Consider the following 23337-nt stretch of genomic DNA (forward strand, 5'->3'; position numbering starts at 1 on the left):
GTCAAATGCACCTAAGTTTTCACAGGCCATTCAAGTAAAATTAATTTTATATCTTCCCAAGAGAAAATAAAACAAAATAGGATTTTATTCATTTAAGAATATAACCAGATAAACTAAAACAGAGACAGCTATATGAGTAATTTATCAGTGCTGACATAGAAAAATCCATCAGAAGGTCTGCTCTGAAATCCCATGTCACCAGGGAAAGGGCACATTTCACTGTCACCACGCCTCCCAGTGTTGGAGGTTTTATCTCCAGGACTGTGAAAGCTGGACCCAACCTGCTCTAAAGCACTGACTGCATTTGCTGATGCTATGGCTCTCAAAGGGCTATTTTTCTGAAAAGTTGAAGAGTAACACAAAATAATTAATCAGACAATTTGCATCATATTTGGGATTCCTCAGTGATGGAAAACTGCTTGCCTAGGGGGCTGGGTGCCTGGGTTAGAGACCCACAGCCTCTCTGCAGGAAGGAGGCAACAGAGCAAGCGCCTGCAGCACACAGCTGGCCCCAAGGGGGCCCTCAGGACAGCGGCAAGATCCTGCATCCACTCACACACGGAGGGATGCCCACTGAAGCATAAAAGTGCACCCCCTCAGTAGGACCATTACAATAACACTGCAACATTATTTCTGCTTATTAATGACTTCACACCCATGCAATTCAAATAGAGTAGGGCTTTTACCTTAGAGCACCCTGTTCAGGAAAGGGGCTCCTGCTGCTTCATTATCTTTTTTTCTAGTTTATTAAAAATTTATTTAACAGGGCAGTACAAATGGAGAAATTATTCATGATATCTAGGAATATTTAATGCTGGCTTTTTCAGTGTCTCCCTTGATGCCTAGATGAGTTCAGTCCTCGCAGAGTGGTCCAGGGACCCTGGGAGTCCCTGAGACCTTTTCAAGGGACTCCAAGATGTAAACTAATGTCTTAACAATACCAAGATGTTATGTCCCTTTTCCACTCTCATCTGGATGCTCATGAAGCTGTGTGGCGCTTTCCAGACACAAGATAACATGCAGCATCACAGTGGTCTAAATGCAAAGCAGAGGTGAGAACCCAGCTGCCATCTACCAAGCCAATTACCTTTTAAAAACTGTAAATAATGTAAAGCAATTTCTCCCTTCTCAATAAATTTTTTTTAATTTTGGGAAATACAGTTAATTTTCATAATACGTGACAGTATCGATAAACCTTGAGGACATTATGCTAAGTGAGACAAGCCAGTCCCAGGAGGACAAGCCTTGTGTGATTCCATTTATCTGAGGTTTCTAAAACACTCAAGTTACAAATACCATATGATATCACTTACATATGGAATCTAAAAAAAGACAAATGAACTTATTTACAAAATAGAAACAGACTCACATAGAAAACAAACTCATGGTTACTGGGGGCGGGGGGGAAGAGGTGGGAAAGGATAAACTGGAAGTTCAAGATTAGAAGATACTACCTACTATATATAAAATAGATAAACAACAAGGTCCTACTGTACAGCAAAGGGAACTATATTCACTATCTTGTAGTAGCCTATAATGAAAAAGAATATGAAAAGGAATATATGTATGTACATGGATGGCTGAACTATTATGCTGTACACCAGACACTGAAACAACATTGTAAACTAACCATACTTCAATGAAAAAAATTTAAATAAAATAAAAAAATAAAATAAACTACTTAAGTTCACAGAATCCAAGAATGGAATGGTGGTCGCCAAGAGCTGGGGGAGGAGGAACTGGGGAGCATTAGTGGGCACCAAGTTTCAGTTCAGCAGGACCAGTAAGTTCTGGAGACCTGCCGCGTAACATTACCCGTAATCAACAACACCACACTGCACACTGAAGATGTCCTAAGAGCGTGGATCTCCTGGGAAGAGTTCTTCCCACAATAAGATAAAATTTAAAGAATAAAAATTAAATGGCAGAAACACTAATAAACAAACAAATCAATAAATAAAATCAAGGAGGGAGTATGTGTCCTACCAAATAAACACATTGTGAGAATCATAACAATTTTTTAGTGAGGAAATCAAGCCCAGTCATAATGTAAATACACAAACAGGAATTTGATGTACAAAACTGGTGTATATTTCCATTATATGTGAAGAAATAATCACTTATGAAACCAAAAAATAATTTTAAGAATAAATATGCTATTTCTGTTAACATGCAACAGGTTTATTACTATTATTTTTAAATGGCTATTGTTTAAATGCTCAGTTTTACCCTGTGATACACTATGTATCTGTCATTATAACCACATAAACAAAAGCTCTCTGGTGTCCTGAATACTTTTTAAGAGTGTAAAGGTGTTTTAAGACAAAAGGTCTGAAAGCTGCTAGCCTGGGGTTCATTCAGTAGCTGGCTCCGGGCTGTGTCTGCCCTTGTGTACGTCATCATTGAGAACAAACTCCCAAATGGGGTGGGAAGAACACGGGCGCTGAGTCAGTCACAGCTAAGGTCAAATTCTGCTTTTGCTACTACTGGCTGTGTGACTTCATGTGAGCCATTTAACCTCTCTGAACCTTAGTGGTCTCATCTCAAATGGGGGTGATACTCTCAAACTGTTTTCCCCAAGATACTTGTCAATTACAAAAGGAAAAAAAAATGGTATGTCTCCAAGGGAGACACCACCCTCTGCAACCGTCCTCTGTCTCAACGAGCAGCGAGTCCATTCTTCCAAGAGCTCAGGCCGGAAACCTTGGTGTCACCCCCCACCCCACTCTTACTCTCATTCCACCTCCACTTGTGTTGGAAATCCTGTCTGCAACAGCTGCAAAATGATGTCCAGAACTCACCCAATTCTAACCAGCACCCCCCCAACCCTGGCCCAAGTTACCCTGTTTCTCTCCTGGTCTCCCAACCTCGGCGCACTCTCAACACAGCAGTTAGAAGAAATCTGTTAACATTACTATATATAAAATAGATAAAAAAAACACCTACTATAGAGCCACAGGGAAATGTTCAATTTCTTGAAATAAGCTGTAATGGAAAAGAATTGGAAAAAATATATACATATATGTATGTATATGTATAACTGAATCACTTTGCTGTACACTTGAAACTAACACTGTAAATCAACTTCACTTCAATAAAAAATAAGAATTTAAACATTTTTTAAAAAAGAATCCCATTAAAACATGTGAGAGTTCCTGCCACTGCTCTGCGAACAACCCCTCAATGCCCGGCCCCGTGACTCAGGTAAGAGTCAAGGATTTCCTCCACCTCCTCCAAGGTCCTGCACGATCACGCCCCCTGCAGCCGGACTTCAGCCCCTCTGTCCTCCTCCCCCACCTCCCTCCAGCCCCCCGCCCGCAGCTCCCTGAACTTGCCGGGCACACTCCTATCTGAAGACGTGGCACTCGATGCCCCCACCTGGAACACTCACGCCCAAGACACCAAATGGCTCACTCATTTGCTTTCTTCTAGTCTTTGTTCAAAACTCAACATTTTGTCCCATCTAAAATTTCCACCCTTCCCTGAAGCGTCAGCTCCCACTTCGTGCGCTGTTTGTTCTCTCGAGCACTTATCAGGCTCCCACATGCTGTTGGTTTTACACGTTTATCTGATTTACTGCCCATCCCCTCTGTTGAATACCGGCCCCCAAGAGGCAACAGCATCAACGGCACCCATGAGGCACAAAGGTGCCGGCGTGGGGGTCCCAACAGCAACGGGAGGGATTCCAGGGTTCCTGAGAGGAAGCCCAGAAAGATGGGGGAAAGTCGTTTTGAAGAGATTTCTACAGAACCAGACAAGGCACCAGCTTTTAAAGCTCAGAGAGGCAAAATGCCACTTGAGAAGACAAAGTCTTTTATAATAAATCTTTCAGAGGAAAAGAAGCACTGCTGGCTATTTTTTCCCTTTTTTTAAAAAATTGAAGTGTAGTCAGTTCACAATGTTTTGTCAGTTTCTGGTGTACAGCACAGTGCTCTGCTGGCTATTTTGTGACCACTGTAAGAAACATAAATTTCAGTCACATGGATACTGCGTAGGCCACACAAGCGTCCTGGACACGGCGACTCATGAGGCTCCAGACTATGGGATAAGCAGACCGCCACCCACTAGCCCAGAAGCAGCGGCTCCCACGCGCACTGGCACCCCCGGCCGGCTGTCTCCCGGTCCCACTGTCCGGCCTCTCTCTGCCCATCAAGGCCTCGTGAACCCAGGTTTGGGTGCCTTGCTCCGCAGATGTCACTATTGACTTAACTACTTCACCCGACCCTTCAGCTCTCATTCATTCTATTTTTCTTTAGTCTCGGGTAACCTGCTGCTTAGAACACTCCTGACTCATTAGTATGACCCACTGGTTTCCAGTAAGCGCAGTCTGTGCCCTCCACTGGCTGGGGGAACTGTTATTAGATAAAGTCTGAAAGGCTTCTTTCTGGGGCCTTCATGTGCCGTGCGTTTGGCCTGAGGCGGTGTAATGGGCCCTCAGCCCTGGGCCCTGATACGATCTGGAGGGAGGACTGTCACCAAACACCTGTGGTAACTTCTATTTACTGGAAAGCTGTCACAGCACAGAGGACAAACTCTGGGGTGAAGAGTTACGGAATTGGGGCTGGGTCCCAGTTCAACGAGACCCCTTCCATCTTTACCTCTCTGCACCTCAAGGTCCTTACCTACAAAAAATTCGTTCATATGTGTTGTCAGTGTTTGAGAAATTCAGCATACTCATCCCTCTTCCCAAGTAAGAACTAGAAAATGTGGAAAATAGGATTTTTTTGTGAGCTTGATTTTTAGAGACTTGAAATATAAGATCAACATTTAATATTTGTAGTGATTACTGAAACAGGCTTCTCACCAGAATTACCTGTGGCACTTAAAAAAAAATTAGGTGCACAGATTCTACCCTATGGCAGTGCTGCCCAATGGGACTTTCTGCGATGATGGAATGTTCTAGAAGTGCACTGTCCAACATGGTAACCGCTAACCTCATGTGACTCTTCAAGCACCCCATTCCCTCCCCTCTAGTTTTATTGAGATACAATAGACAGAATATATGAGTTTAAGCATTTAAAATGTGACTAATGTGACTGAGGAAAAGACTGAAAATTTTAATTTAATTTTAATTAATTAAAATTAAAATTTAAATAACTGCATGGGCTGGTGGTTGTCAAAGTGGACAGCACAGTTCTGGGCATATTCTTCTCAGCATGTGCTCCTCAAACCAGCAGCCGCAGGGCCAGCAGGGAACTCGCTAGAAATGCAGACTCTGGGGCCCATCCCAGACCCCTGACTTGGAAGCTTGGGGTGCGGCTCCATCTGCGCGGGCCGCTGAGGGTCTAACGCCTGGCTCCTGGCCAGAGGGACGTGCTGACTAGCAGCACCTGCCGGCTCCCCTGGTGTAAGCCCCCACCACGGCTGAGTCCAAGCTGTCACTGAACCCGAGATTGGCAGGGGAGGCCAGCAATCTGCGTGTGAGCCGGCTCCGTGGGGGCTCAGCTGTCCAGCACGGTCTGGGAACCCCTGGGGGAGGCCTTCTACACCAGAGATCGCGGTGCTTGCATTCTAAACTTGCCATGAGGGGTTTTGCTGAGCTGCCCACCAGGAAAACCTGGACTCAAAACACACAGAAGCAAGGTGTCTGCGAGGAGCCTGGTGCCTCTCGGCCTCCTGTGTGCGAGGGAGCCCGACTCACACTGTGAGAACCGCTGCCTCCAGTGTGGACAGGCCTGGGCCTCGGGCCCTCAGATGCAGGGTCATATCTGCCCCCCCTTCCCTTGCGGGGGCCCCTCCCAACCGCCCACCCTCTGACCAGGTGAACCTCGTCACAGACCCGAGCGGCAAGCCTCCCTGGCCCTCTAACCACAACCCCTGCTGCGCTCACCCACTCAGGGAGAGGGCTGAGGGTTATACTGTTATCAGGACGACCCAGAATTTTTATTTTAAGAACATTTCGGAAAATTTCTGAAGACACCTTATAGTTGTTTACAACATACAATAGTCAAAACCACTGTTTTGAATAAGCCACTGTGTCACTTCTAGGACACACACGCCCTCCTTGAAGATAAATATGGCCTGCTTGGCTCAGCAGATTTGTAGTAAGAATCAAATGACTTGGCCATGCAGAGAGTCGTATCTGGATATTCTAACTCCAGGCACAGCCTGAGGGAGGCGGGCTCGTTCACTGATGTGAGATGAGCAGACTCTCCCCTATCCCGGGAATCTCTGCTGTGGCACAGCAGCCTGCTGAAATGCGTTCATATTCGGACTAAAGGAGAAAATAACAGGAAGAATTCAGAGCAACTTGTCCAAAACCAGGCAGTCACTGCACATACAGCCTGCAGGGTAGAGTACAGAATCAATCCCTGTGATTTAGAAAAACTCCCTGATTTCATTACAAACCCAGAGCAGAGTTCTATTAAAGTAACTACATGCACCACCTGAATGTTTCCACTGCAAAACTCATAGTCATGCCTACCAAGCTCTTTGGTTTAATCTACAGAGTTTGGCCCAAATCCCAGGTGAGACTAGAGTGGAAACACTAATGTATATTTCTGCCTTATTATCTCCTTGGCACAAAATACATTTACATTTATAATGTATTTAGAGAAAAGAGCTGGACATTTTAGGCTCAGGATGGCTGGCAAAAGAGCATCTTTTGAAGCAAGAACTTAGTCCCAGGTTCTGCTTCTGGGAATAACCATGGCACCTCCGACCCATGAACAGGAACGAACACAGGTCTGCAGAGACTTGGCTTTGGTTCTGGGAGTCTTGACAAAGATGATTTTCCTTGGTGCTAAACTAACTGGCCCAGATGGACGTAATTAAGACCATGATTTGACAGGGGGAACTAACCAGCCTGAGTGATTTTGTATTTCCCACAAATACAAAAACTACAGCAAATAAAAGTACTGTATTCCAAATCATATTTAATTCATACAGTGAAGGTGCTTGTAAACTATAATCAGGTCTCTGGAGTGGTTAAAAACTGAAATATTATCTCACCCCCAATTTCAAAGGTTTTAAGTGGAACTTGAGAAAATATTGCAACTGGCTTTGACATATTTTTTCAGTAAGAGATTGATATGTGCTTTCTATGTTTCATGAACTTTTTGTGTACCATCTAATTTACTCCTCACTTAGCCCCTGAAGAGTGGGTATTATTATTATTATCCCCATTATGCAGATGAGAAAACTGAGGCTTGGGAATGTTAATTTTTTTCTGCCCAAGTTCACACGGCTGTCACACAGTGGCAGAAGTGGGGAAGAGATAGTCTGGCTCCAAACCTCTCTCATGTACACCAGTGGTTTCTAGTCTAGCAGATTTTTGTGACATGTCTATAGTTATTCCAGCAGTTTCAGCCATTCTTACTTTGATACTGCAGATAAGGTTACTCAAAGTTAGAGAAAAGTATTCAATTCTAGGCCAGTTTGTGCACACTATTTTTTCATTTTGGGCACATGGATGACTCAGGTGACCTACTGCGGCGCCTGTGGAGGGCGCCTCTCAGACCTCCTGCCCAAAACCTGCCGAGGAGACTGCGGCATCCTGGACCTGCTGAGCACTGGAGCTGTCAGGGGCAGTAGGGCGCAACCATTCTGCCCGACGGAAGATTCCTCTGTGGGAAACCTCTCATCTAGAAACCACCTGGAGCCGGCGGAGAAGTTCAGTGAAGCCTGAGGCTCTCCCTACACTCTGCTTCCTTCCTGCTCCTTCCTGACACCTTTCACAGTGTCAGACACACGTCACAGTCCGGAGACCCTCTCTGCCTGCTCCTGACCCCATGCCCACTTTCCTTTCAACAGACCTTGCCCTCGATATGTCTTCTGTACTTCAAACTCCGCGTCAGTGTCCGCTTCCAGGGGACCCAGCCAAAAGAACCAAGAAAACCCACCAATCAGCACTTGCTCATGCTGTCACACGTGAGGTGCTGCCATGGGCTCCATGGGGGAGACACGAAGGAGACCATGCACCTGGAACACAGGCTCCCCTTCACAAAGCCCCTCGTTCCCACTGTGGGGCACACTCAGCGGTCATGGAAAGAGCCTGAGGATTAGCTTAGGGTGATACTTAGATGAGTATTTATTAAATGAAATACTCACCTATTGTTACTGCAGAAGAAGAAACCACATTTTTGCAGTGCTGGTGGCTTACATAAGAGACTGTTTAAATGTGGGAGTATCTGTAAAGAGTGAGGCAAAGGCTAGGCCACTCAGCATGCCTGGAGGATTTCTATCCCCAGCTCTCTGAAATTCCTCCTTTAATTTTCATCTTTCTGGTGTCCACCTGGCAACATTAGATTACAACCTCCCTCAAGAGTCAAAAATTACAGGTGAACACCAGCGCACACAAATTGCCTCCTATGGCAACTTGCTATTCTCCTGTTTGCTCAACTGATTTTATCTGGGCAAGAAAGGCATGCTGCTTGTGACAAAAAGCATTAGTGTTCTCACAGGACTTCCCCCTAGGTTTAGTCACTCACTCAGCAAATATTTACCAGTGATCAACTCAGAGCCAGTCACTGTGTCAGCAGGTGAGAAGGAAAAGATGAAACAGAACCCAGGACCATGTCCTCAGCGAGATAGACCCCACCCAGCACTTCTCACACTTTCACGTGCAGACAGATAACTGGGCTTTTGCATCTTCTGACCCAGGAGCCTGGGCTGGGGTCCGAGAGCCTGCATTTCTAACAAGTCCTCAGGTGTAGTGACGCCGGCCCTCGGACCATGCTTTGAGTGGTGAGGGGCCGGCTCCCTGGCTCTCAGCTGCGGGGCCGCGAGCACCTCTCGAGGATGCCATCAAATGTGAATCCATGAATTCTGTCAACGTAATGGGAAACATACACTCTTACCGGGGTGCCTACTGGGTTGGGGATCAAAGAATGCAGAAGTATGACTCATGGAGTAAAAAGTGAGAGGTGAGGTGTGGAATGACGTCAGGACGGCTCCCAAGAGCGAGGGCGTCCCCAGGAGCAGGTGGGAACGTGGCCGTGAACACGCTCGCATGAGCAGGGCACTGAGCCCTCCCCACCAGCGACACACAGCTAACGGGGCCGGAACATTTAGAATTTTTCCCAAGCCTGCTTTTTCTTGACTAGTGGTCACTTTCTGGCCCTCTCGAGTGACTGTCCCACTGAAATTTCTCCTCCAGGGGACCATAAACGCACAAAGGTTAGTCCTGTTCAAATGTGTAACCTCACAAATAAGAGGAGGCCGCGGATTCCTGATCAGCTGCTCACGCAAACTATCAGGTGCCTTAAAATGGGGTTGTGGGGGGCGGAGGACAGAGGGGGGAGGGGATTAATTTAACTGTAAGCTTTTTGAAGCCAGGAAAACAGGTCACGTAGAGTCAAGCTGGGGAGAGGAGTTGGGGTTGTTCATTTGTCCTAGATTCAAAAGAGAAAATGAATCTGAGACATCAAAAGAGTACACCCCCTTTGAGCCCCACAACCGCACACGTCCAGCGCAAAACGCAGTGGAAGATCGTGGCACCTTCAACGCATCTTCAACTCTGTACTTGCCTGCTAATCTTTACCTGTAAGAAGAGACGCCCATTAACAATTTAAAGGAGCCATGGCCACAAAAAGAGACCAAACAAGTCAGGGGTTCACAGGAAAGGATGGTCAAGGTGAGCTGTGAAGCCGGGTGTGCAGTCACACCACACACTCGTGATTTGTGTGACGTGTGTTCTGACACATGGATGCCAGTGCACAGAACAGCAAGGTGAATCCAGGAAGACCCCCTCCTGCAACCTCAGAGGCAGGTCCAGCTGGGGAGCTGTAAATGCTGGCCGTGCCTCAAACACTTCTTGGCAGGCATGCACGGAAAAATGGACTTTTCTAGAATAAGTCAAATTCATATCACTGCTCACACATGGACATACTATTACAAAACATGACAATCATCTTGGACATTTTTGCAGGTTTCCTATTTTTCTATTTTGAATTTTTTTAGAAGCAAGAGAAGAAGAGCTGGCAGAAAATGCTGTTAGTCCTGAGTGACAAAAGGAATTACATACTGCTGCCGTCTTTCCTGGCCAGAAAGGTTTTGTTGATTTTTTTTTTTCTGGAGACATGTTATTTCACTTGAAGAAATGAGTCTGACAAGTGATATGGGAGCTGGCTGACACTGAGCAGGCTCTCAGTGCCACGAAACAGAACAGAAAGCCCTTTACAAAGATCAGGGAGGACAAATTTAAATGCCTATTACAAATGCCTAGATTAAGGTCTGGCCTAAGACCAAAGCAAAATATTTCAGTCACTTCAACCAAAATACTAGCATATGAGTCAAAGATGCTCATGGACTGGACTGGACGCTGCCAACCTGGCTGTGTTAATTTTCTCCAGCAGGTCAGCCTGCTTTGGGCATCGTAAGGATGATCTCCAGGTGAGGGGTGCAGGAGCCCTGAGTGTGACTGTGAAACTGCACGCGTGGAAAACAATTTCATCGACTAAGGGAAAACCATGCATGGTGTGTCCCAAACGCCATCTGAGGCACACATTATATGAGGTCTCAATCTATTACATTTTGTGTTCTGTCCTACCTTAAAGCCATGACTGATGCTTATTTGATTTTCTGCTTAATTGATTCGTTCCAAAGTTTAGCCATGATAGGCCAGGCGCAGCCACTTCAGGATGCTCTCCGCCCCCAGTAGAGCCCTCGGTTCATAAGCACTGTGTGATTTATATTAGCCACGGTGGGGGGACCATGGGACCACAGACATCTTTCCCAAGTGAGAGGCCCACGTCACTGATTTTCTTTATGACGAGAGCTGAGGTTCTGGAGACTGGTTTTCCTCATTTCTAGGATGCCTGCTTAGGACACAGCGGTGCAGTGGCTGCCGTGGCAGGGGTGACCCTGCCTCCACTTCTGCTTTGCAACTTGGATACAATCTTTTAAATTTCCATTAGAGGCGCCCATCAGCTCAGCATGCAGGAGCTCTCTGATTCATTAAGTGTGCCTCAGGGTGGGGTCCGTGTGTCTTCAGTTAGTCCTAGCTTCGTCCTACTTATCCTCCAGAGCTCAGCACGTGAGGGAGTGCCTGCAGGGGCCTGTATTCCTGGGAGTCAATGAGACAGTCAGGTGGAAACACAAGTGCAACTCAGTGGAGCGTGTGACATCATGGAACAAAACCGCCATCAGTGTATATGTATCACTCACGTCTCCAAGACGGCTACAGCCCTGGAGTGACGGGACATCTGGGACCAGGGGGATGGCCGCCAGCACGGGGCCCTCCCTTCTGAGAGCTGCTAAGCCAGGTGGCTCCACCAGTGTCTCTGTCCTGGGGGTTCTGCAGGCTGGGCTGTCAGGTTTTGTCCTGTTAGGCTCCAGCTTCTTTAGTGGCTCCAAGGTCACCTTAGACCTGCCGGCCTGGGTCCCCAACCACGCCGCCGTCAGCCCTCCAACCAAGGGCTGAGAGGGGAGCTAAGGGATCCCAGCCCCCAGCCTCCGCTCCTCCCGAGAGAAGACCCCCACACTCTGTCAGCACTCCCTGCGGAGGACAACAGTGACATTAGAAGAAAACCCAGGGTTGTCTTCTGGACTAAGGACTTTGTAACCAAAGTGGTGCCCAGACATCGTCCCAGCTGCTGTTTGTGTCCACAGTGCCACACGAGTCTCTCCCAGACACTCAGCAGCTAAAATGCAGACTAACAGGTATTACTCCTGTTTTCTTCTTTTCTGGGTATTTTATCATTTTTAAAATTTATTGACTTTATTGAGGTGTAATTTATAGACAATAAAATGCGCTCATTTAAAGTACAGAGTTCAAAGGGGGAGGGTGTAGCTCAGTGGTAGAGCGTATGCTTAGCATGTACGAGGTCCTGGGTTCAATCACCAGTGCCTCCATTAAAAATTAAAAAAAAATAGAGTTTAGTAAGTTATGACAAGTATATACATCTGGGTAACCGTCACCACTGTCAAGATAGCGAACTCCATCACCACAGGAGGTAGGTTCCTTGTGCATGTCTGGGGTCCGTTCCCACACCACGACACCAGGCAGCCACTGGCCTCACGCCTGTCACCAGAGACAAGCGCTCCTGGTCAGAGGACTCATAGACACAGAACCACTCACTAGCAGTGCTTCTGTGTGTGGCTCCTTCCGCTCCGCCCAGAGCTCTGATGGCCACCTGCAGCGTGTGGCACAAAGTTTGCTCCTTTCCATTGCTGAGTAGTGTTGCCTGGGACGGAGAAGCTACAGGTTTATTTGCCCACTGGCCTGTGGAATGACACTTGACTTGTCTCTAATTTTTGATACTATAAATACATTTGTGTTCAGATGTTCTGTAGACGTGCTTTCACTTCCCCAGTAACTGTCTAAAAGTGGGACTGCAGTGAGTAAACATTTTCTCTCTTAAAATTAAAACAATAAAAATATATCATTGTCTGACAGAGTTCAAATCACCTCGTTTCCACTTCGACATTTTAAGGGAAGAGAAGGCATCGCTGGCGCACGGCCGTAAAGGGCACGTGGACTTCCCAGAGGCAAGCCAAGTACGACTCCCTCGAGGTCAAAGCTTTCTCTGAGCACAGGGAAGAGGCTCAGGATGTGCTCGAGGAGCGGCTCAACAGGAGGTAGGTTAGGAGGGGACAGCTGGCCAGGGAGTGGGCGGGCAGCCAAGGCCTACACCACTGCAGCCTCTGTGTCATGAGGCCTATGCTCTAGGTGGGTCTGGGGGCCCTGAGTCTCAGGCTCTCCCAGCTTTGCAAGAAATGCAATTCTGAAGCTCAGCTGTGAATTCCTGAAAACAAGGCTAGAGTGTGACTAAGTTCCTGGCAAAAATTCCTGTGCAAGAAAGCAGCAGCATTTCACATAAGGAGTTAAAAGAGGATAATTCATTCAACGTTCCAGTTGTGCATTCTCATTTGATTATAATAGTTATCCACAACTTTGGCTAGATTAAATCAGCTGCAATCAACTGAATGCATATCAGATGTAAATAATGCCGCCCCTGTCTTCCTTCTCCACAGCTAATGCCTCAACCCCAGAGAGAAAGTCCCGATTCAACATCAAAGGCTGATGAAACATCTGGTGTAGGAGCTTAAAAAGAATGTGTAATTTTATTTTACATATACAAGTCAGATAAAAAGATAAATAAAAACTTCCTTTGGGTGCTGAAAGTCTGGAGTCAAATCTTCTTCAAAAGCAAAGAGAATAGGGTAAATAATCACTTCAGGGCTCACCAACAAATTAGTCTCATGTCTCAGAATTTCAAGCTCTGTGATCACTAATCATTTAGTTGCTCACCATTCCAGTCCATCACCAACCCAAAGGTGACATTTTCACACTTCTAAGTCTCCCTTTTCAACTTAATATTTAAGAAATTGTAAAGTATGAACTACAGAGAGGAAAAAGTAAGGAAAATGCTTAAAGTATCCTGCAGGGCATTTGGCCCAGCTCAAACTACCACGTGTTTTTTGGATCTCACAGCTCACCATGGGCTCTAAGTAGAGTCTCCTTACTGCACGAGGCGGTGGAAGGAGCGGACCCGCCGTTTCCCGTCTGGCTGGTGACTCACCACACGGGCTGCCACACTAACCTCCCGACGGAAGACAGACAGAGAGGTGAGGAGGACGCCAGCCCGAGTGTCCTGGCAGCCCTGTGGTCAGAGCCAGCTTAGAGTAATTTGTGCTAGAAAGCAGGAACTTGGGAGCCCTTGAGCAAATTACTTACTGTCTTTGGTTTCTCGATTGTGAAGGGAGTAATAAGCACCTTTCCTATTTGAAATCTGGAGGCTGGGCCCAGCCTGATCCAAGGCCACCCACTCCACATCCCGTCTGGGGCCTCCTCTGCCAGCAGGGCACACGCCGTCCACATCAGGGGCTACTCAATGGCCTCTCAATTTTACAGTCTTGGAAAGAAAGGCCCATGGGACATTTCTATGCTTCCAAATTTTATCCTTGGAAAATAGCAATGTACTAAAGAATTACCTGAAAAGAATCTAGATGCAAATCCATCTGGCACCCATAACCATGTTACCAGGTGGCCTCCATGGCATCATTTTCAACACTGGCAAACGCCAATCTGAAGAGCTTCGGGTGCTGGCCCCTTATGGCTGGAGGAGGTGACTCCAGCGCTCACAGCTCTAGAGGGGGTGGGGGGGTCACCAATGCAGACTCGGGCTGAGAGGACCAGCCAATCCAAGTTTCACTAACTCCATTCTTTGAAAAGAGAGCTCACCTACTGCTAAGGAGAGCAGTCACACTCCTGTGCAGCCACGAGGAGGCACCTCCAAGACCGCCAACCACAAGGAGCATAACTAGCCGAGGGCCCCTGCGGCTGGGTCCTAAGACCTGAGCCTGCATCCTGCCGGAGGCCACCAAGTCCCCCCAGGCCACTGCTCAAGTGCGTCAGGGACACTAAGGCCTCTGAGGGCAGGCTCTCCCGAGGGACTTCCTGGTGTCTTTGCTGCCTCCTTTCTGCCTCGCAGGCTAGTACACGTCGCGGAACAAGACGCGGAACGAGACTCCATTGGTGGTCTGATGGTCCTCTCAGCCTCTCCCAGCCCCTTTCCTAATTCCTTTCACACAGACACTTCCCCGAATAACATCCTTGCACTTTTAGTCCCATCTTGGCATCTGCTTCTCAGAGGTCCAGACAATATGTCATCCATTCACTTACTCACCCACTCATTCATTCACTCAAGAAATATTGATTGAGGGCCTGTGATGCTCCTGGCACTTTGTCTAAGGCCCTGGGGAGATGGGGGGAAAGACTGTGAGGCCTCCGTTCACAACCGTCCCCCTCAGGGCCATGAACTGCTCCACTCTCTGGCTCTTACCCTGTGCTGGGTGCGGAGCTGAGAGGTGCCACGGGTCTGACCTCATTTACTCCATTCTCGTTTCACGGATGAGGAAGCTGGGACCTTGAGAGACTGTTGCCAGGGGCTTCCCTGATAGGGCCAGCTGTCTTACTCCAAAACTTATGTTTTTAACCATCAGGCCATGACGTATCTCCCCAGTTTGGGTCAGAGCTCTGAGCACTTTTCTTTCTGGTTTATGAGGGCCAGGGAACCACGTACAGAGGGAAACAGGACTTGAGCACGTTCCCAGTCCCACACTGCTCCAGAGCCACGTTAATGATGACTCAGAGCCATGTTAATGATGCTGCGTAACTCATGCAGAAGAGGAGGTCCCTCGCCTGGTGCGAGTTTCCAACTCATTTTCCCTGCGACAAAGAAGACAGGAGAGGACAGACAAACCCCTGGCTTCTCTGCTTTTCACTCTGACCCCAGCCAAGATCCGGGAAACTGATGGAAGACGGTCATAGACATCCAGACCTACTGATGGGTCAGCCACACCAACCCACGTGTCATCAAGGGCAGCCTTCTGAAAATTGGTGCAAACTCATACCATGATCTCCAAGGTCAGCTATGGTGTCCTCCACACTTGACTCCCGTGCGCCAAGGTCCGGGGAAGGAACGGGCTGAGATGCAGGCAGGTCCTCTGCAGCTGGGGCATCAAATTCCTTGTGGAAAATAATTAACAATTCATGAGAAGCCGGCAGGAGGAAACAGCATTGCCGCAAATGAAACAAGATGCTTGTTTAGAAGACGATTTGGAAACAAAAGCCTACCTAATCCTCTTCCTCAAACATGAAAACATTTTCCAATCTCAGCAAGGCAGCTTGGAATAAGAGAAACAGTCTTGAATCAATGGACAGGTGTGACCTTGGGCAAAGCATTTAACCCCCCATGACCTTAGTTTCAGGGTGAGGCAGGTGGACGCCCCAGGGCACAATCGAAGGAGAGATTCACTTGATTGGCATCTGAGAGCCAGGAGCTCCTTCAGCCGCCCACCTGGGGCCTCTCACTGACCCGACCCTTGTCCAGGCCTGTTCTCAGCATCTCAAAACTGGACATGCTGGCCTGGAGGACATCCAAGTTTCTTCTGGCTTTAAAAGTTCCATGAGTCTATGAATTTCAATTTTCTAAAAGAAAGAGCTCTGACAGGTGACATGAAAGGATTTACACTTCAAAAAAGCAAAAGGTAAACTTCTCAAATGTATCAGTAGGGATTTCAAGTAATCATTGTGTGTGTGTGTGTTTGCAACCCAGAGCTAATGCTGAACTGACCAATTTTACTTGATAAACGGCTTTCATGGAGAACTACTCCAAGACAGTCTTCTTATCAAAAGCAGAAAGTTCAAATTAATCTTAAATGAATGAGTAAAACAAAGCCGTGCCACACTGTGGTGAGTCATTTGTGAAAATACAGTCACAAAATATTTTTAAGAAGCCCATTTTTGTTTCTGTTTTGTAAATAAATTTGTCTTTTTTTTTTCTTTAGATTCCACATAAATGTGATATCATATGGTATTTTTCTTTCTCTTTCTGGCTTACTTCACTTAGAATGACAATCTCCAGGTCCATCCATGTCACTGCAAGTGGCATTATTTTATTTTTTTTTATGGCTGAGTAGTATCCCATTGTATAAATATACCACAGCTTCTTTATCCAGCCATCTGTCAATGGACTTTTAGGTTGTTTCCATGTCTTGGCTATTGTATATAGTGCTGCTGTGAACATTGGGGTGCATGTATCTTTTCGAATTGGGGTTTTCTCTGGAAACATGCCCAGGAGTGGGATTGCTGGATCATATTGTAAGTCTATTTTTAGTTTTTTAAGAATCTCCATACTGTTTTCCATAATGGCTGCACCAAACTACCTTCCCACCAGCAGTGTAGGAGGGTTCCCTTTTCTCCACAGCCCCTTCAGCATTTATTATTTGTAGACTTTTTGATGGTGGCCATTCTGACTGGTGTGAGGTGACACCTCATTGCAGGCGTGATTTGTGTTTCTCTGATAAGTAGTGATGTTGAGCTTATTTTCTCGTGCCTGTGGTCCATCTGCATGTCTTCCTCACAGAAGTGTCTATTTAGGTCTTCTGCCCATTTTTTGATTGGGTTGTTTGTTCTTTTTGATATCAAGCTGTGTGAACTGCTTGTATATTTTGGAAATTAATCCCTTGTTAGTTGCAGCATTTGCAAATATCTTCTCCCATTCCATAGGTTGTCTTTTTGTTTTATGTATGGTTTCCTTTGCTGTGCAAAAGCTTTTAAGTTTAATTAGGTCCCATTTGTTTATTTTTGTTTTTATTTCTATTACAGTAGGAGATGGATCCAAAAAATACAGGGGCAATGCATGTCAAAGAGTGTTTTGCCTATGTTTTCTTCTATGAGTTTTATAGTGTCTTGTCTTACATTTAGGTGTTTAATCCACTTGAGTTTATTTTTGTATATAGTGTTAGGGAATGTTCTGGTTTCAGTCTTTTACAGGGAGCTGTCCACTTTCCCCAGCAACACTTATTGAAGAGACTATCTTTTCTTCCCAAAATGATTATTTGGAAAAGTCATAGAAGAAAAGTAAAAAAGTTAAGTAAGTTATCAGACACTAAAATGTAAGCTCAATCTGGAAACTACATTTTTATTTGCCATGTGGTAACTCCAAGAATACAGTTATTTAGGTTTTATGAAACAAAATGTGACCAGGCCTGTAATTCTCAATTTCCAACCTCTGGGGGCAAAGTACCTTGGAAACAGGGGACCCTGAGCATTCCTGAAAAAAAGTCCTGGTTTCTATCAGCTGATTAAATAGGGTACTTTACATACATTAACAAAGGCAGACTTCTTAACACCTTCCAGACTCCCTGTGAGGGTCTGTGGACCTGCAGCTCTCAGTCCTGAGGGGAAGAAGATCTGCCCCCACAAGTCAGCATTTCAGGGCCAAGAAAGTGCTGGGGAGCTGAAGGAGGGCGCTCTGTGTTTGGAGGGGGCTTGGTGGCATCTAGACCCTTCCCGGAAGTGGCCGGGGTTTGACAGACACAGCTGCTGACCCCTCACCCCTGGATCCAGCCATTCCTCCCCTCACCAGGTTCTGTCTGAGAGCAGGAACCATCCCCCTCCCATGTCTCTGGGCTGGCTTCACTGAGGAGGGTGGGTGGAGATGGGGGGGGGGTGCCTCATCAGCGTCCCCACACCATCTGCTAAAGGGTCCAATGGAGGAAGACTCATAAGGTCAGAAAGGGCTGGCCCTGGCTGGTCCAGCTTTGTGTTTTCAGAACTCAAAAGGGCTCGCAACCCCTCAGTAACTGAGGGGAGGCATAAGACAATGTTTGAGGCTCTGGCCTGTCTGAGAGTGAGCTCTGCTGGGGCTTGCACAGCCCAGGGCGTGGGGCCCTCTGATTACTGGGCTGCAGCAAAACCAGCCTCCCCTGACCTCAGGGATCACCCCCACAGCCATGGGGGGCTCGGCTCCTCCTGCTAAAGGAAAGAATCTCCCTCAGATGGAGGGATCTCCAACGAACAAATAACCAGAATTTGAGAGAGTTAAGTCCTCCACAGAAATGACTCCTTCCCAAGCTGCTGTTACCTACCTAGCGAGGAGGCTGGTGTCCATGCCTACTATCCAAATACGACCCTGAAGAAAGACCACCTCAAGTTTCAACACCCACACCAAGGCCTATGAAGATGTTTTTAACCCTTAGGGGGATGGTGTTTGCTGTTCAGGAGCTTGGGGTGCAGAGGACACGCATTTGGGGACATTTCATGTGAGTCTGCAACCCCGTGTATTATCGGCCATCTGTGATAATCCTTCAAAGTTTGAAAGGGGTTATTAACACAATGCACAATCACATGGTTGAGAGACAGAAAGTAAAAGGGGAAGAATGAAAAATAAGTCAGAAAAAGAACAATGGACTAGCTAGGTAAAGAAAACGACAGCATGGCTGAGACTCAGAACCACACAGACCCACGTCTGCCCGGCAGGGTCCTGGTCTGAGCTCTGGTCGTCCTTCCCCGCCAGCGCCCGGCACAGCTGCTCTGAGTCCGCGTGCTCACTGCCCGCCCACGTCACCAAACGCCCCCAGGACTTCCTCCCGGGACCTGCGCAGTCGGTCTGGGTGCTTTCCCCCACCTTGTCTCTCTTCCTACCCAAGCATCTGAGGCAAGGAGAGGTCTTAGGTGAGATTTAAGACTGAAGGGCACTTACATGGAGCACGTCAGCAGTTAGCTGCTGAAAGTTCCCACGTCTCAGCTCCTGCATTCGTTTGTTGTTTTCTTCATACTTTTCTTCCGCAAGCTTTCTGCATAATGTGAACGTAGAAAAGGAGCTGTAAAGGGTACTTTACATACATTAACAAAACCACATCTATGTTACACAGCTGAGCGTGATCCCTGTTTCAATAGGCAAACTGGGCTGTCGGTCGGGATGCCAGGCCCGCGGGTCTCTCCCTCATCGGGGTGAGTGCGGTGCAGCCCCACTGGGTGAGTGCACACAGGATGCCTGGCCCCTCGGTCACCTCAGAGTCCCCCAAACGCAGCAGAGGGCGGTCCCCACCCCGTGCGCTCCCAGCCTGTGCCGGCAGGGGCGTGTGTCCCTGACGCCCACTACGTGCACCGGGTAACAAGCCCACAGACAGGGGCAACAGAGATGGCATTCCATGGAATTAATGGAAAAGAGTATGAGAGTCGCTGTGAAGGGGAATTTTTTCCAGACGTTTTCTGTTTCCTCTACAACAGGAGAGTTGAGTTTAATAGACCTATTAAGAAACATTTGAGTTCCTGTGATTCCTTGTGTGCTAATTTATACTTTGATTTTTGGCAAATTCACTGAACATCCCTGTAGTCAGATTTCCTTGTCTATAAAGCAGGTATGTGATAACCCTCATGACAACAGAGTCGTTTTCTAGCTAAAACATGTGAGCTCTCTCGAGTCCTAGAAACAATCATCAAAACAGCTGTAATACAATTCATTCATAATATCAAGAACAAACTGTTTTAAAAATTTCCCTTAAATAACAAAAATATTAAATGTCATGAGGAAGATCTATGACTTTTGTGTATTAAAAGTTTTAATCTGAAAAATAATTTGTACTGTGCATGTAAGTTATTACATTGCCTTTTAAATCTGTTCCTGTTGGAGATTTAACTTTCCTTCTACCCTCAACCAGTGACATGAATCCTAGGAACCATTCCCAGGGTATGTGAAATAGATTTGGGACTGGGAGTTGATGCAATGATTCAAACAACTTTCATGAATGTATTTTCTCAGCAGAATCTACACTCGGTGATTCACTGGTTTATATACATTGTCCAACTGAACATTCAGTGACACCACACTGGTACCATGAAACTCCATCGTGGGAGTATTTACACCACGGAATCAGCAAACAGAGCAGCAGCCACTCCCCGGGCCCTGCACCCCCGGCGTGGCTGTGACACAGCCACCAGCACCCTGCTGCCCATGAAGCACTTTGACGGAACTCTTCATGTTTATTAAAGAAAACACGTATTAAGGGAAAACCATCTTTGGGGTCTTAGTCAGTTCCTCGTGATATTCACTGTAAGTAAGTACAAGGACACCTTGAATCACTTTTCAGACACATTAACAAGGTCACACGATGGACTAATTTGAGTTTCAGGCCTTTTTTGGTCTCTCTAGTTCTCGGCTGAGGCTTCTAAGCCACCAGAAAGATGGCAGAGGAAGAAAGAAAAAGAAAAATTAGGAAACTGGGTCACTTAGCAACTGAAAAACCAGTGTCTCAGAAACTGGGAGTGCAGAGCTCTCTGGAAGCAAGTCCCTTTTCCCATGTGGACTCGAATCACCATGGTGTCCCACGCCTGCAGCTCTGCCCTGAGCACAGGCTTGGCAAAGGCACCCGCGGCACAACAGTGCTGCTTCCAACCTTCCTAAAGCCATCACGAGAGCCCTGCGGGAACACTCTCCTCCCTCCAGGGGCGAGGAGGCTCCGGGCAGAGGGGTTCAGCAGCCCCCTTTCACCCGCTCCCCAGGGCATGCATGCAAGGCGTCAGCAGCAAGGGGCTCCGTCTGGAGGCTGGCTCTACATTTTCGTCCCTGATAGCCTCCCTGATGTTCAGTCCTCCCTTCCACACAAGAATGAAGGCTCATAATAACAGTGCCTGGCACCTCAGAACCATCTATGGCTCAATTACCATCTTCTGAGGGAAGGAGGGAAGGGATAAACTGATAAATATCTAATGAGAGTGTGCAGTTTGATTTCTTGCTGTGGTTTCCGCTCTTCCAACAATCGCCCCCAGAGCCCTGGGGGCCCCTTGGGAAGGCCGCTTACTTCAGCTTCCCGGCCTCCTCGTCAGCCGCCTGGACCTTCCTCAGCCGCATCCGCTCCCTCGGGCTCATCTTCTGCACTTCCGACAGTGCCCGCAGAGTCTGCAGGTGGAGCTTTCTCTGCCTGCAGGTAACAGAGAGCCCCCATGCAGCCCACCGGATCACACTCAGAAAAACGGAACAAGCCTTTTACAGCAGGTACCATTATACCACCGAGGAGGGAAAAAGTGTCTCGAGGCACACCGGGCAAAAACTAATAAACACTGGGTAGGTAATGAGCCAAGCAGGACTGTGGTTAATTGGCAATATTTTTCAAATTACATTTTCGTTTAAAAGCAAGTTACGTACTTTCCACACTTCTGCTCATGTCATTGCCTGTGACTAGTTTTCATAATAGAAGACCAATGAGGACCAATGGGCCGTGAGGGAGGAACAGACCAGCAGACTAACTCAGCCACGCGGATAGGACACAGCTTTGGAATCAGGCAGGCAGGGTTTGAATCCCATCCCTACCGCTCACTAGCTCTGTGGCGCTGGGCATGTTACTGATCTCCCTGAACCTCAGTTTTCTCGTCCATAAAGAATGGGCTGTCGTGAGTATCACGTGAGACAATGTATGTAGAGGGTGTGACACATAAAAGTACCCCCAAACGGCGGTATTATTCTAGCTGGGTGCTCTTGAATGTCTTACACTCCAGGCTTCACACCGTAGGTACTTTCATGGCGGCATGGCTGGTGATCGAGTGCATGGTCTGCAGTGCGCTACGTGCCATATGCCCTTGGGCAAATTACAGAACGTCTCTGATCATTTAGATGATAATGATAATGGTACTTACTTCACACGGTGGTTGTGAGTAAAATGAGTTAATTCATTCGAAGTGCTTATAACAGAGCCAAGTGTACAGTTGTCATCCCCAAAGTGTTAGCCAGTGTTATGAAAGAACCTCTTTCTACAGTTAAGGACACGTGCCCCCATGAATCATGTACGGAAAGGTGTGCGACCACTTCTCAATGGTACTGTTTCTGCGCCTGGCCTGGTTAGGACCAACAGCAGAATACCTTTTGCATTCAACTCCATCCTTAAGAAACACTATGAGGAAATTATAATGACCGCTCATTATAGGCAGTTCTCATCCCTCTGGAACACAGTTCAGATAAGAGAGTCCAGGGGACACGCAGTTTTCAGGAATACACATGCCTTATTTTGTAAGACCAAACAGAGCTCCTTAACACATAGTCATAGATCTAGAAAATAATAGTGACAATGTGAAATCAGTACTTCATAATGTGGAAGACCACCCAAACAAGTGGCTGCCAGCACACTTTAACTGTGAGCACTGTCAGGAAGACTGTGTCACCACCGCAGGGCAAAATGAGAGCTAAAATTAGTCCAATAGTTTTAAAATGAGATTTCTTCCACTCTCACGTATCTTGTTAATAAAATAGAATGAGAAGTTCCAGCATTCCTGAAAAAATAGATAGAAATCCAAGAAAACGAGGGTATGGGAGGATGTCTGAGGACTTGCCTCCTGAAGTTAGGGCATGTTCGCTGGAGCTCATGCAGTAAATGAACACTGACAGCTTTGATGGTCCAGTTTTCTCAGTTTGAATGTGAAGACGGAAAACCAACACAGTGCCGTTGAGAAACCACTGGACTGAGGATTAGAAAAGCATATTTGTGTTATTTGGCCTTGAAGATCAGCCAGTGAGGGCTCCTGTTCTCACCCGCTGCCTTGTACAGCTCTGGGAGGGACTGTCCTCATCGGGTCCTTACAAAATTAGGTAGAGAGTTCTTTCAGCAAAATTATAGGTTTGGTCTTATCTTATCAGGGGTGCCCCTGTGGAATTCTGCAGTACACAGCTTGAACAGCTGCCCAGGGCTGTTCTGAAGTAACCTAGAATTTGGGGCTCTTTTAAGTTATGACAGAAATTTTGAGTGAGGTAGGAGAGAGAAGTTAGATGAGGAAATAATTATGGTTCTTTGTGAAGCACACATTCTCTGGTTCTCATGTCTATCTCCAGAAAGTGGATTTTGGCTTATTTTCAATTGTCCTAGAAGTTCAATGTTATATTTTCAATAGCTACTCTGCCAGTTCCTGTTAAGCAAACAATGTGCGGAAGCTATTTATGCTTAATCTCAATGTTCATTAGCATAAATATCACTAAATGTTTGAGATATGAATTTCCTTCTATACTTAGAAGACAACTGCAGAGCTACCCTGCAGATCTGTAAGCTGTGCAGAGGTTTAAACTTTTATGATTTCAATTTGCTACCACCTAGGGTGAAGGGCTTTGGAACGCCAAGTTA

At 46.8% G+C, this 23337-nt stretch overlaps 1 protein-coding gene across 6 annotated transcripts in view; it reads right to left on the minus strand.

Annotated features, from left to right (window-relative positions):
* The window catches only part of NEK11 (NIMA related kinase 11), a 219149-nt gene that overhangs the window by 97842 nt on the left and 97970 nt on the right, over positions 1-23337 (minus strand). For all 6 annotated transcript variants that reach the window (XM_031465352.2, XM_064490756.1, XM_010979689.3 and 3 more), the window contains exons 10-12: positions 21034-21153; positions 18933-19026; positions 15298-15412 (exon numbers count right to left, since the gene is read on the minus strand). In XM_031465352.2, the coding sequence (XP_031321212.2) occupies positions 15298-15412; positions 18933-19026; positions 21034-21153 (329 nt within the window). The remainder of the gene's footprint in view (positions 1-15297; positions 15413-18932; positions 19027-21033; positions 21154-23337) is intronic.

This window comes from Camelus dromedarius, chromosome 2, assembly GCF_036321535.1.
Source record: "Camelus dromedarius isolate mCamDro1 chromosome 2, mCamDro1.pat, whole genome shotgun sequence".
Taxonomy (NCBI): domain Eukaryota; kingdom Metazoa; phylum Chordata; class Mammalia; order Artiodactyla; family Camelidae; genus Camelus; species Camelus dromedarius.